The 12,720-nt window shown below is 35.7% G+C and overlaps 1 protein-coding gene across 4 annotated transcripts in view; it reads right to left on the reverse strand.

Annotated features, from left to right (window-relative positions):
- PRDM5 (PR/SET domain 5) overlaps nucleotides 1-12,720 on the reverse strand; it is an 86,728-nt gene that overhangs the window by 31,459 nt on the left and 42,549 nt on the right. For 3 of the 4 annotated variants that reach the window (XM_084518785.1, XM_084518783.1, XM_084518786.1), the window contains exons 11-13: nucleotides 8,997-9,090; nucleotides 2,290-2,450; nucleotides 472-565 (exon numbers count right to left, since the gene is read on the reverse strand). In XM_084518785.1, coding sequence (XP_084374911.1) covers nucleotides 472-565; nucleotides 2,290-2,450; nucleotides 8,997-9,090 — 349 coding nt within the window. Of the gene's footprint in view, nucleotides 1-471; nucleotides 566-2,289; nucleotides 2,451-8,996; nucleotides 9,091-10,579; nucleotides 10,672-12,720 lie in introns of all 4 variants that reach the window. The other variant, XM_084518784.1, reaches the window with a different exon arrangement.

Here is a 12,720-nt window from a genome sequence, read left to right on the forward strand (position 1 = left end):
GGGTGGCAATACAGACTCTGTTACATAACTCAGACCTAGAAATACTAAGAGAACAGCAGAATGATTTGGATGTTGCAACAGAAAATACATTTTGAATTATTTACATTAGAATGCACCCAAGGTAGAACATTCTAATTTGGGTAATGTCTGGGCCATGATAAGGTCAGAAGTTACAATAACATGAGATTAGAGTTTTAAAACATCTTAGAAACCACAGACTTGAATGAACTCACAGTGTATGTTCATGTAAATACTCACATATACATATATATTCATACCTAATTACAGTTCAAAATAGAATCTGGTTTAATACATTAAGCAGGTAAAACATCTGAAAAGTGTGTTAAGCCTACCTATAAATTTGTATCTCTTTTTGTAGCTAGACAGAGCATTTGTAGACAAATTTAGAGATACCTTGGAATACAGTTAGATATTTTTTTTCCCTGTTGATTATAAGAAATATCACGGTACCTGTATGGCTTCGAATATGAACTCTCAGTGTTCCATTGCTTGCAAACTTCTGTCCGCAATATGGGCAAATTTTCTCTTTTTCTCCTGTGTGAGTCTGAAAGGGGCAAGCAAAGACAAGAATGAAAATCTCAACATAGCCTTAAAGTAAGAGAAATAACATAGCCTTGAAATAAGAGAAATACGAACAGTTTAATTGTACTTGACAACAACCACTATTCTCTCCAACAACCGTTTTGTATTTTATTCCATCACATCAGGCAGAGATTCTCAGGTATTAAAGTGTTCTTTCAATTTTCTTCTAGAATTTCTAAACTAATCTCATATTAATGGCAAAGTTTGTTTTTGTTTTTTTTTTTGTTTTTTTTTTTGTTTTTTTTCCAGTTTGCAAGTTTACAATTTCCCATATAGTCACTATTACAAAAGCCTGATTCACCTTTGTCTAGTTTCATGATTAAAAGAGTAAGCCACCCGATTTTTAGTTTTATTTCTCTGACAGTGGTGTCTAAAGCAGAAAATAATTTGATTACCCAGCAAGAGTAACCCAAATAAATGGAAATACTGTTTAAAAGTTTATACTGTCTCAGAATTTTATTTCATTATTAAATGTAGTTAAAGAGTTTTATCTCAACTAGTACAATTTTCCCACTCAGAACTTGAACTGGAGCTTCAAATTGTTTCTATGGAGATTTGTGTAAATTATTTCTGACATTGTCTCATATGAATGAATCACAGACATCAGTTTACCCAAAATATGAGAGACAGCAATCCTCCAAACCACAAGTTCTCACTGATTTCCGTCAATACAAATTGTGTATTGGTCCTTGTCTTGTTCCTAATAAATATTAGAATCAGACTATATTTACAGAATTGATCATGAGAAGAATATTGTAATTGTAATTGCCACTAACTAAATCAAAAGTTGAGATAGTCTTTTGAAATCAAACTTTTACGGCTAGAGTGCCTTTAAAAAAATATATTATTTCAAACAGGAAAAAAAAAATTCCCATCTACACTGTGTGATCAACAGCAAGACCACCTTGAAATAAGTTACATGAATGGGTTCTCATTTTCCACACTACTTTCAACTCCAAGTTCTGAAGATTTCTCAGGTTATTGAATAATTCTTCCTTATAACTGTGAATAATCTTATAGTGGAGTATTTTGGATTACTTCATTTATGATTGTTAATTTAAATGGGATAGGAACAAAAATAAACTAAATTATATGTCCAGCTAACAATCTGGATTTCTAGCTTTGCACTCAATTCTTTTTAGATAGGGAAATAATTGTTTGTTTTATTTTTCTTTTAATGAAAGACATAGAACATTCTTAATTCTGTAAAGTTCTTCATTAGATTATAAAAACCTTATTTCACATGATACATATCATGCTGCAGCTGAAGAAAAAGTAAATAAGATATATTATTTATTATATTATGTAACTCCATCCAGTAAATAAAATACTGTAAATAAAATACTGGATGGAGTTACATAATTTTCATTCCCTTACATCAGTGATATGAATGTTAAATCCACCTTGATTAGGATAGGGTTCTTTAGAAAACACTTACATATCTAACGGCAGCAATGGGGGATACCAGACAGACAGCTACTAATTGATTCCTAACAATTAATGCCTTCTTGCATATTCTGGATACCACCAATAACACCACTACTGTATTAAGCACTTTAGGGTATTAAGCATCAACACAGCTTTATACTGAGAAGTCAGCAACGCAGAAGCATCTAGGCATTTTGTGTTTAGCCACAATCTTAAGGATACACAAGGAGTAAATATGAAAGAATTTATTCTACTCACTTTTTTATGACTTTTCAGGACTGAGGGCGTCACAAAAGCTTTGTCACAGAGATCACACTTGTATTTCTTATGTCCATCATGTACAACTTGAATATGAACATTTAAAGTGTCCTTTCTTTTGAAAGTAGCATCACAATGATCACACTTGAAGGTCCTCTCACCTTATAAAGAAGAAAACAAGGTTTAAAGATACCAACTTTTTATGGAAATACACAAATTGTATTGTTTCATAAAAATGAATAAAAGCAGCAAAGATAATTGAAGAGCTAGATTCTAAGAACAGAAAAAGAAGGAATACCAAATCAGATAATAATGTCACTGGGAAATTAAGAAAGCAGAAGGTAGTTTTGGCAATAACATAGCCAGAAATGTGAGATTAAGCTCTATAGCCAAAGGCAAAATGGCTATCTGTGAAAAGGACCACAGGTTTTATCAGTACCTCCAATAACAGACTCTCCTTATGGTAACAAAAAACAAGATTTCATTTTTTGAAGCTTACATATTACAAGATTTCCTGAATTTAAGAGACTTCTCAAAAAACAAACAAACAAAAAAAAAAACATGCTTTGACTAACCTCTCATTCACATCAATAAAAAGAAACTCATATGACAAAGATGAAAATTTTAAGTGTTATAGTTGCTGTTCGAACTATAGTAATATGGTTAAAGCTTATTACAGAGACATAATTAATATTACTAAGAGTTTCAAAATTCAACTAAAGATCTCAGAGAGCGGAAGAAACATCATATTGTGAAAATCCATGTTCATGTTTTCAGAAAAGAAACAAGATATGTGATCCTGCAGAGAAATCATTGCAAAAACCTTCTTTTTATTGCTATTGTAAATGCAGAAGAGAATGTCCTCTTTTTATTTGTTAAATTCTTGATTAAGAATACATCTTAATAAACATCTGCAACATTCATTCAGAAATCAGTGGTGCTTAAGGTTACTTCCAGAACCACAGCCTAAACTGGAAATCACGTGCCTATATCTGAAAAAAAAGTTTTCCTAGCAACAAGTGCATTACAAAAGAAGACCACCATAATTTCAGGACTATCATCCACTTCTTATTTTTCAGGACAAATGTCTGAGCTGCAACCTCCTGTTACATTTGAGTAAGACACAGTCTTTATATGCAAAAGCTACTTTTTCTAGTAGCAACAATATACATATAGAGGTAATGTATTTCCTTGATGTGGCTCAACAAAAGGCTAAAATAATCCTAGTCTTGGTGCAAGTCCAAAGGCCAATATGAATGGAAATTGATTTCAGTATGCTGCATATTAAAGCCCATTTGATGCCAAGGCATTGGAAAATGTTTTTTCTTGATAACATAAGTGAGCGCATATTATTATACACATAAGTAACATATAAGTAATACATATACAGGGCTCCATTTTAGAACCATTTCTCTTCAGTGTTTTCATGAACTATTTGGATGAAGGAATTGAAGGTTTTTTGAGCAAGCTCATGGACAATACCAAACTGGGTGGAGCTGTTGACCCCATCGAGGGTGGTAGGGCCTTGCAGGAAGATCTGAACAAATTAGAGAGCTAGACAATCACCAACAATATGAAGTTTAACAAGAGGAAGTGCCAGATCCTGCACCTGGGAAGGGGCAACCCTGATTATACATACAGACTGGGGGATGAGAAAATGGAGAACAGCCCTGCAGAAAGGGATGTGGGGGTTTTGATTGACAGAAAGCTGGGCATGAACCACGCGTTGTGGACAGGAGGACCAAACATATCCTGGGGTGCATCAAGCACAGCATTGCTAGTTGGGAAAGGGAAGTGCTTGTCCTGCTCTACTCTGCGTTGGTGTGGCCACACCTTGAGTACTGTGTGCAGTTCTGGGCACCACAGTATACATGTAAGACACAAAACTTAGAGTGTCCAAAGGTGAGCAACAAAGGGTGAAAGGCCTAGATGCATGAAGAGCGGCTGAAGTCACTTGGATTGTGCAGCCTGGAGGGGACTGACAGAAGACCTTATTGTGGTCTACAACTTCCTCACAAGGAGGAGCTGAGAGTCAGGTGCTGAGCTCTTCTCTTTGCTGACCATCGATAGAACCTGAGGGAATGGTTTGAAAGTGTGACAGGAGGGTCAGGCCGGATATCAGGAAAAAGTTTTTAAACAAGAGGGTGGTTGGGCACTGGGACAGGCTCCCCAAGGAAGCAGTCATGGAAGCCTACCAGAGTTCAAGAAGCATTTATATAACGTTCTCAGACACACGAGCCTTTTTTTTTTTTTATGGTCTTCTGGGGACCTAGGAAGTTGGACTTAATGACCCTCATGGGTCCCTTCCAACTCGGATATTCTATGATTCTATGACAAGCGAAGCTTATAAACAGTGGTGCCGCAAGTACCCGCAGACATTTCAAAGCCCAGATAAGCTGCGTCCCTCCCCCGTAAATCAGCCACAGTTGTCTTCTCCCCAGCCCCTAAACTGCTCATTCTTTTTTCAGTTTGGAAATGAAGGCAGATTTGTCTTGGATAACGCAAGAAAATGCTAAAAAGGTATAAGAGTATATGTTGTCTTACCCTAAAAATACTTCCAGTCTAGCTATTCAGAAAAAAATTCAAGGTCAACAAGGATATATGCCTTTATGTGGAGGATTAACACTTATGCTGCTTCTAACTGCCTATTGAGTCTCTTCTGTTCTCATCTTGGGAACATGAGACCACACTGCTAACAAAGCGAGTCGTCTTGGGAACACGAGACTGCCCTGCTAACCAAGTGAAGTCATTGCTATTTTTACTAAGTAACATCATTTCATTTCAACAAAGGGAAAATATTCAAGTAACTTCTGTTGAAATTTACTTCTCATAAGAACTTATACACTTATTGAATTCATTTAGTTGCCTATATGTTTCTTTGTCTCTCTTTTAATAACTTAGCTCCTGAAAACAAATTGGGAAAAAAAAGGAAGCAATACCAAACCATTTGAACAAATTACCATGTTTTCTAAAGTAAAAAATATTTGTATGATGTCCATACACTTACCATCATGATTTATGACAAGATTTGACATTTGTTGAGTCTCACGAGGATTCAACATTTTTATTTTACAGTTCTATTTGTAACCTTTCCTGTAATTTTCAGTACTGCACTTCTATTATGATAAAATAACTTTCAAACAACAACAAAAAATAATACAGTATTAAAAGATCAACCATTTTTTCAAATAAAAGTCCTCCAAAGCCAGGCAGTCAGAACTAACTAGTCTCTCCTGTGTACACACTATAATAATCTTCCACTATACACAGCTCTGTCAGCCAAATCCTGGTGTCAGTTTGGCAAAATTTTTCAACAAAGTGATGGGAAGACTAAAAGTAGTGTTTTTGTTGTTGTTGTTGTTGTTTTTTTTATTATTATTATTATTATTATTTATTCTTCAAACATTGTACTAGATAAAGGCAAATTATCATTGTTTCTCCTCAACTTCCTTTTTAAATCACAAACTATATACCTCACTATAGAAGAGCCATCAGAACACTATCCCCACTCACAGTTGGCTCGTTTAGCAGTCTTTGGCCTTTTTCCTTCTCTTTTTCAAACCATAAACAAAGACACATGAAAACTTCATACAGAATACTAGCTGCAAAGAGTTTCAAAAGGTTCCTAAATGGCATAAAGCAAAAGTATAAATCAGTCACAACAAGACATGAGCATCAAAATTCCCTGAGCAGCTTTGAAAATCCTCTTGTAAAAAACTGCAGCAAAAAACAGAGCTACGCAATTTATTTCATGGTATCTCATGTTGTGATAAAAAGAGAGATTTTGTACAGTAAACGTAAGAGGATGCTGGTTGCTCAAGAATTGTCACTGCCAAAAACCAAAGTCTTTCCACTGCCTTTGGTAGATAAAAATATTATTAAAGGTAGCAAATAATTTTGAATATCTATGTATAAGAAATGAAGAAAGTATTTTCTTTCTGCATTTTCAGTCAATAGGTTTGCACTGTGCTAGATTAAGATGTTACAAAATAGAACATTAACAAAAAAATACACATATTCTCTTCAGACTTAGGCACTCTAGAAAGTGGAAACAAACAACAAAGTACATCATTGACTTCAGTTCTTGAAACCACTGAAGGAGGAAAACTTTTAAGTAGTGCTTAACATGAAACTATGATATCAGTACCTGCAAATGCCTCCAAATATGGAAGCAGAGTCCTGACATAATATATCCTACAGCATTTTTCCTCAGAAGTACATATCATAACGTGAATGTCTTTCCTTGGACTGTTTTTTTCTACTCCACTGATGTGCTCTCTTTATGACAAAAAACAAAACAAAACAAAAAACAAAACAAAACAAAAAAAATGAAAAACAGGGCTACTTGTGCTTTATTTGAAAAGTGCAATGTTCAATATCCACTTCCACCAAGCCCTGTAAAATGAACTAATTATTATTTCTCTTACTATCAAATGTTCTGCACATAGATTTTTACACTAGAAAACAAATACATAAAAAGGATGATGTCTTTCTCAACAGATAAATTCCCCTTCATGTGTGCCTCCACAGCTCCAGAAAACCGAATGACCCAATAAACTGCTTTGAGTTTCTCATTACTGTCAGCCAGATCTCTTATGGCCTCATGAACCGGTATATTTAATCTTGAGTTTGGAAAATTATATGCGTGATGTCTTGTGTCTTGCAAATTTCAAGACAGGTATGCCTGAAAAATGAACTTTATGAAATATACTTATAGAAAATTAAGTTTGTAAAATAACATTTAAGGCATTCCATATCATTCTTCAGCATGCCTCCTTCTAAAACAATGGGATACTGAATTTAAAAGGAATGTATCGTGCAGGCTCAACTTCATTTTTTCCTAGAGATTTCAAGCTTCACAAACAAGTTTTTGTTTCCTACAGCACAGATCAGTAAAGCCAGCCAAACACATCTAGAGAGGGTTTTTTTTTCTCTCCTTTCTAAAGAAAGGTATGTTTCAGTGCTATGAGAGGCACTATCTCCCAAATGTAGCTGGACAATGCCTATAAATCTGCTTTATTTCATACCAACATAACCTGTCAATTTCAGAGTTATGTCATCAGGAGAAGAGTTCTATATTTCTTCACCTGGAACACAAGTTCTTGGACTAGCTGACCTATTTTTTTTATTATTTTTTTTTTTTTAATCACAGCCTTGAACTGAACTAGAACTAGATTCTTCTAGTCATAACTTTCACTTTTAATTTTGCTTATTGGTCTATCAACATTTCTTTTATAAAAGGATGATAGAGATGCAGTATGACCATAAAGGTTTTGGCCCATGCTCTGTTGCATTAAGGACTACTTGGTAAGAAGGTCTGTTGTTTTTTGTTGTTGTGTTTTTTTTGTTTGTTTGTTTTGCAAAAAACAAGAAGAGACAATCTTCCCTGTGATAAATAAACATACCAAACATTACTACTTTAATGTTTTGACTTATTTTGGAGACAGTTTTACCTAATAAGGCAGAAGAAGTTATTAACTTTAAAAACCTTTGCTCCTCAACAAGACTGCTGTTGCACCAAGGAAGGACTGATTAGGTCACAGGCTGAAATACTTGTATTTGCTTAAATGGTGGTGGTTCAGAAACACCTAAAGCCACAAATCACGTCCGATTCAAAGACCTCAAATTTCCTGAGCTCCCACACTCCTTGGGGGGAGGGGGGAAGGGGAGTGACAGGTAAAGCATGTTTTTATAGGGACTTTTACCTTTTATCAGTGCAGAAAATTCTGGACACTGTAAAATACTGCTTTTGGATAGCCTGCAAACATATCCACCTAATCCACCTATCACTGCATAGAACTTAGGAATACATATGTTACTGAACATTTTCAAACTCCCTCCTCCCTCTGTAACATTTCTAATGTTTTACATTGGATAAAGATTTTACAAAATTCGGTGCTTTGTGAAATTGTGGTAGGTTTAGAAGATAATTATAAAAGAAGAAGCCAAGCACTCCAGTCTAATAATTCATCTACCATAAACACTGTTATACTGGATTAAGAGAGGAAAGCCTACCTTTTAAATTATACCAATCTAAATATTCCTCATACCAAAGCACTGCCATCTAAGCTACAATAATTTTCAATCATGAATATTTTTCTAAAATCTAAACTGCTGACAATCACATAGTTGAGTGGCAGCTTAGGGCTCTGTAAACATTAGATGTAGAAAACTCCATAAAAATAAATCTTTAAACAGTCATTTAAAAAACAGTACAGACTGCCAAGAACACATTACTCATGAGGGAAAACGGCCATGGAATTCTTCTGGGCTGCTAGTTATATGCTACGGGCAGGAAACATTACCTTATAGTGAAGCCTGGACTGGCACAGAAGAGACAATCTCAGTCTCAGTCTCTCTGAAATGGATTACCTACAAAAGCTGAGCAAGCCACCTACTTATCTTTACTTCCATTTCTCCTTTCTTAAAATGTAAGTACTACTATGACATTTAGCGCAGAAAGAAATATCATCAGATCTCAAAGCATGGACACATTTTCTACAGTGCATTTGGATTTGCATGTAAGTGCATTCAAAGGCAAGGTTTGAATTTGGCTCTGTATTTTCTAACTCCCAGGGTCAGAGTTCAATTTTAAGACTAATTTAACATAGCAAGCTGTATATTAGAGCAAGGTGCCACACATCTGTTTTTCTCAGTCAACTATGAGAAGCGAGGAAGTTCTTTTTCCTCTCTGACTTAGTACTTACTGTTATGGATTAGCAGATGCCTTTGTAGAGAGAATGGGGTTCGGAACAAAGCTTTGCATTCCTCACATTGGAATGGTCTCTCTTCAGAATGGGTCTGCAGATGAAAGACAACATGTTAGAGGCTCAGGGAAATCAATTAGCTGTCATTACAGTAATTATAGCTAATTTTCCAGACTGGATTCAGGAGGGGATATAATAACAAGTTAAAGTATCAGGGGACAGGGAATTAAAACAATCATTCTGCCATCATCTTGAATCCTAGAAGTCAGCATAGCAGCTACTGAATTAGTGTACCAACCTGGTCCTCAGAAGTGTTATAAGACACATGCATGTAAATAGAAACAAATACACAGAATAACCAGGAGAAAAACTACAAGATCAGTTTATTTCTTTGTCAGCACTAACACTGGCCTTACATACTCACTAATACAAATAAAAACCTTAAAGAGGTGTGCACAAAATCCTGATTTTTTTTTTCAGTTAATGTTAACATTAAAATGAATCTGATTATCTCAAGATAGTAGTCTAAAATTTGGCAAAGAAAATTTCTCAAATCATGAGACTACTCTTGCATATCCTTGTTTGAACTTCATATTTTAAAAGAACCAAAAAACACACAGAAGCATCAAAACTGAGATTTTTGTTTGTTGTAATAAAATTTCACCATAGCTAAGAAACAGTCTCAATAGCCTTCAAAAAGAGAAAAATAGAAACAGCCTTCAAAGCCATAAATAAAATAAAAGGCTAAGTTTGGATGAATCTCACAAACTGCAGAGTTGCAGAAGCATATTTCTTTTCTTGAGCTTGGGAAACATCCAGCTTCATCCTACTGTTGTAAATTTCCCTTTTCCTCTCCACATTTCCTAGTGATATTGAGTGCTATCCCACTATAGATAGTAAAGTAATCTATACAATTTATCTACCCAATTTCCTACTATTTTTTTTGTAAAGGAAAGCACATTTTTAAAGCATCAGTGTCTGAACATGGTATTAGCTTGCAAAAACCTTAAATGGAAACTCATGTGCCAAGGGGAAAAAGGGATGGACAGTAAACGTTCTGTAGTATGTACGAAAACAGGAGAATTAATTAATTTTGTAGGGTAGTGGTAAATACTAGCATAGTACATGTGCATATGATCCATTTCTGCTTTTGGAAGAAAACTTCCTAATACCCTATGACATTTATAGCTATCCCTTAAAATGGGGAGGAAAAAAAGGACTATGGGGAGCCAGTGTAGTAACTTACATGTAAATTCACAGCCTCAAAACAAGACTGATTTTTAACACAAACGTCCTCTCACGTACATGTAAATAACAGTGCCAAACATTAGAGTACTTGCAATGTTATACGGAGGTTTTGGACTCAAAGTGAGTTCTTTGACCCCAAGCCTACGTCACTTAAAGCAAAAATGCAAGCGGAGCACTGTCAAACACGTGGAATATATTACAAGTCATATAAAATCTGCTGAATCCAGCTGCTAGAGGTTTACATCACAGTTTGCATTAGCTGACAACCTGCTTGGCAACCTCAGCAGTCAGGCCAAGGATTGACAGGACATGAAGAGACTGAACTACCCTCTCACCTCAATAGGTGGTTCCTCCAGAACAGGGTTGAGACATATTGACGAGACACTGTGGGGAAGCTCGCAGTGCTGCTGTCTGTGCTGTACCTGTTCTGTGGATAAATAGAAGGGTTCAGTCTCTAGGGCTGTCAATCTGGCACCTTTCACGAGCGCAAATTTCATGTCATTTACTTTAAAAATGCCCTGTTTTAGAACACTTGAGTGATAGTTCTGAAGAGCACAGTCACTTGCATATAATTCCTTCTTAGCATCCTCTTGCCAGTTCTACGCTTCTGACCAAAATACAAGAATTCACCTACATTTCTGAACTTCACTACAAATGTCTAACTAGTCATACCCACATGCAAGGGTACACAGATATCCCATCTCATCTGCCCCATCTGTGAAAAGCCCAGAAACAAGCTGTGTGTGTTACAAAAAGCCATGAAAATCTTAATGAGCAAAGGTATCCCCGCAGACAAACACATTAGTTCTAATACCGTCCTCCTATGTCCTACTAATAGGTTCCAGAAAAGAGAAAGCTTCCATTCAGTCACAGAAGGGACAGAAAAATGTCAGCTGTCAAGGCACATGCACTTTGAGATGCATGTGTCAACGCCATTGTCTAACCTCTTCACTTAGTTATGCAAGCCTGGGATCAACTATGAGCAGCACATTATACTACAGGAACTCCAAATCCCAAAAGTGGGCCAGTACATTTGTCAAGCTTACATTAAATATTAAAAAATAGCTAACAAGTTTACTAAAAGCTGCTAGAAGAGACATAATGTATTAAATAGCCAAACAATCTGCTATATAATAGGATACATGTACATATCTGGTAGCAGGTACACAGTGCACACATAAATTAGGCTTTGTTTTTTAGCTACATGTAAGTACACAGCAGTACAAAGCAATAGACTATGCTCATACAATTAAATAACTGATTTTATTTTTGGATAGGGGTCCCAGCAGCATCTTGCAAAATGCACTAGACTGCTCTGGATTTGCATATGGAAAAATGGACTGCAGTTGCTCTCATGAGAGAGAGTTCTATAATCGCCTTCCATTCAAATATGATGAAACATCCAGTATGGAAGTCTGCAGCATTAGAATTCAGAAAAAGGTGGTGGTCAAACTAAACGATGTAAGTTATAGTCTCATTTTACAACCTGAAATAGAGTAGAATATAAGCAGTACATATTGCTAACATTGCAATTAGCTTCAGTGACCTGATGTTCTACCACTAAATAGAAGCTTTAGACAGTTTTCTAAACTATCCATAGCTTTTTCTGTACATCAGTAGCAAGCTAAGCCTTGAAATGGATTAAACGTTTGGATGCAGTACTGCAACTCTTTATAATCACAGTCCAAAGAGAAAGATTCTATCTAGACTAAAAAAATACCATTACTTTATGCTGTGCTACTTCTTCACCAGACATTCCCAGCATGCTGGAGAACAGAAAATAAAGCACAAACACAAAACGGATGTTTTTACTGTTGTCTCCTCTAGAGGAGATCCAAATTGCTGAATCAACATTTCCACTGTTAAAATGCCAGTAGGACCATACACAACACTACAAAACCAAAAACTCCTTCTATATTATATACATTTCCCTCTACTTGCATATTCACTATGTAGAAAAACACAATTTATGATTCTATTTGATTACAAAAATTAAATACACTTGTTTAAGTTGTTTTCCATGTTTATATCCCCTTAAATACTTTACAATCAAGTAAACAATTCTTTTCTAATTTCCTTATTTTCTGTTGGATACCACTGATTGCAGTATTTTGAAAGGTACAGAAACTATAGATGCTGGATTAGGCTCATTTGGATACAGTATGGGCACTGGCATCTGTCATCAGAAACCATACAAAATGAAGTCATCATTCCACAAAAAGCCTGCACCTCCAACCCTTTAAGATTTGCAGATGGCCATTTTCAGAAGAATTCAGTGCACTTTTTGGACAGTCATATAATCAAAGCCACTAAGGATGGGCTTTTAAGGAATATCTCATGGCAGCCTTTCCTACAGTAGCATCTGTGGAAGTTCAAACCCAGCCCAAGGCTACCCATTCCCAGCAGAGAAGATGAAGGAACACAATTGTTTTAAATCATTATGCTCCCCAGGACCAAATATCACTGGATTAACCAT

This window comes from Aythya ferina, assembly GCF_964211825.1.
Source record: "Aythya ferina genome assembly, chromosome: 4".
Lineage (NCBI taxonomy): Eukaryota > Metazoa > Chordata > Aves > Anseriformes > Anatidae > Aythya > Aythya ferina.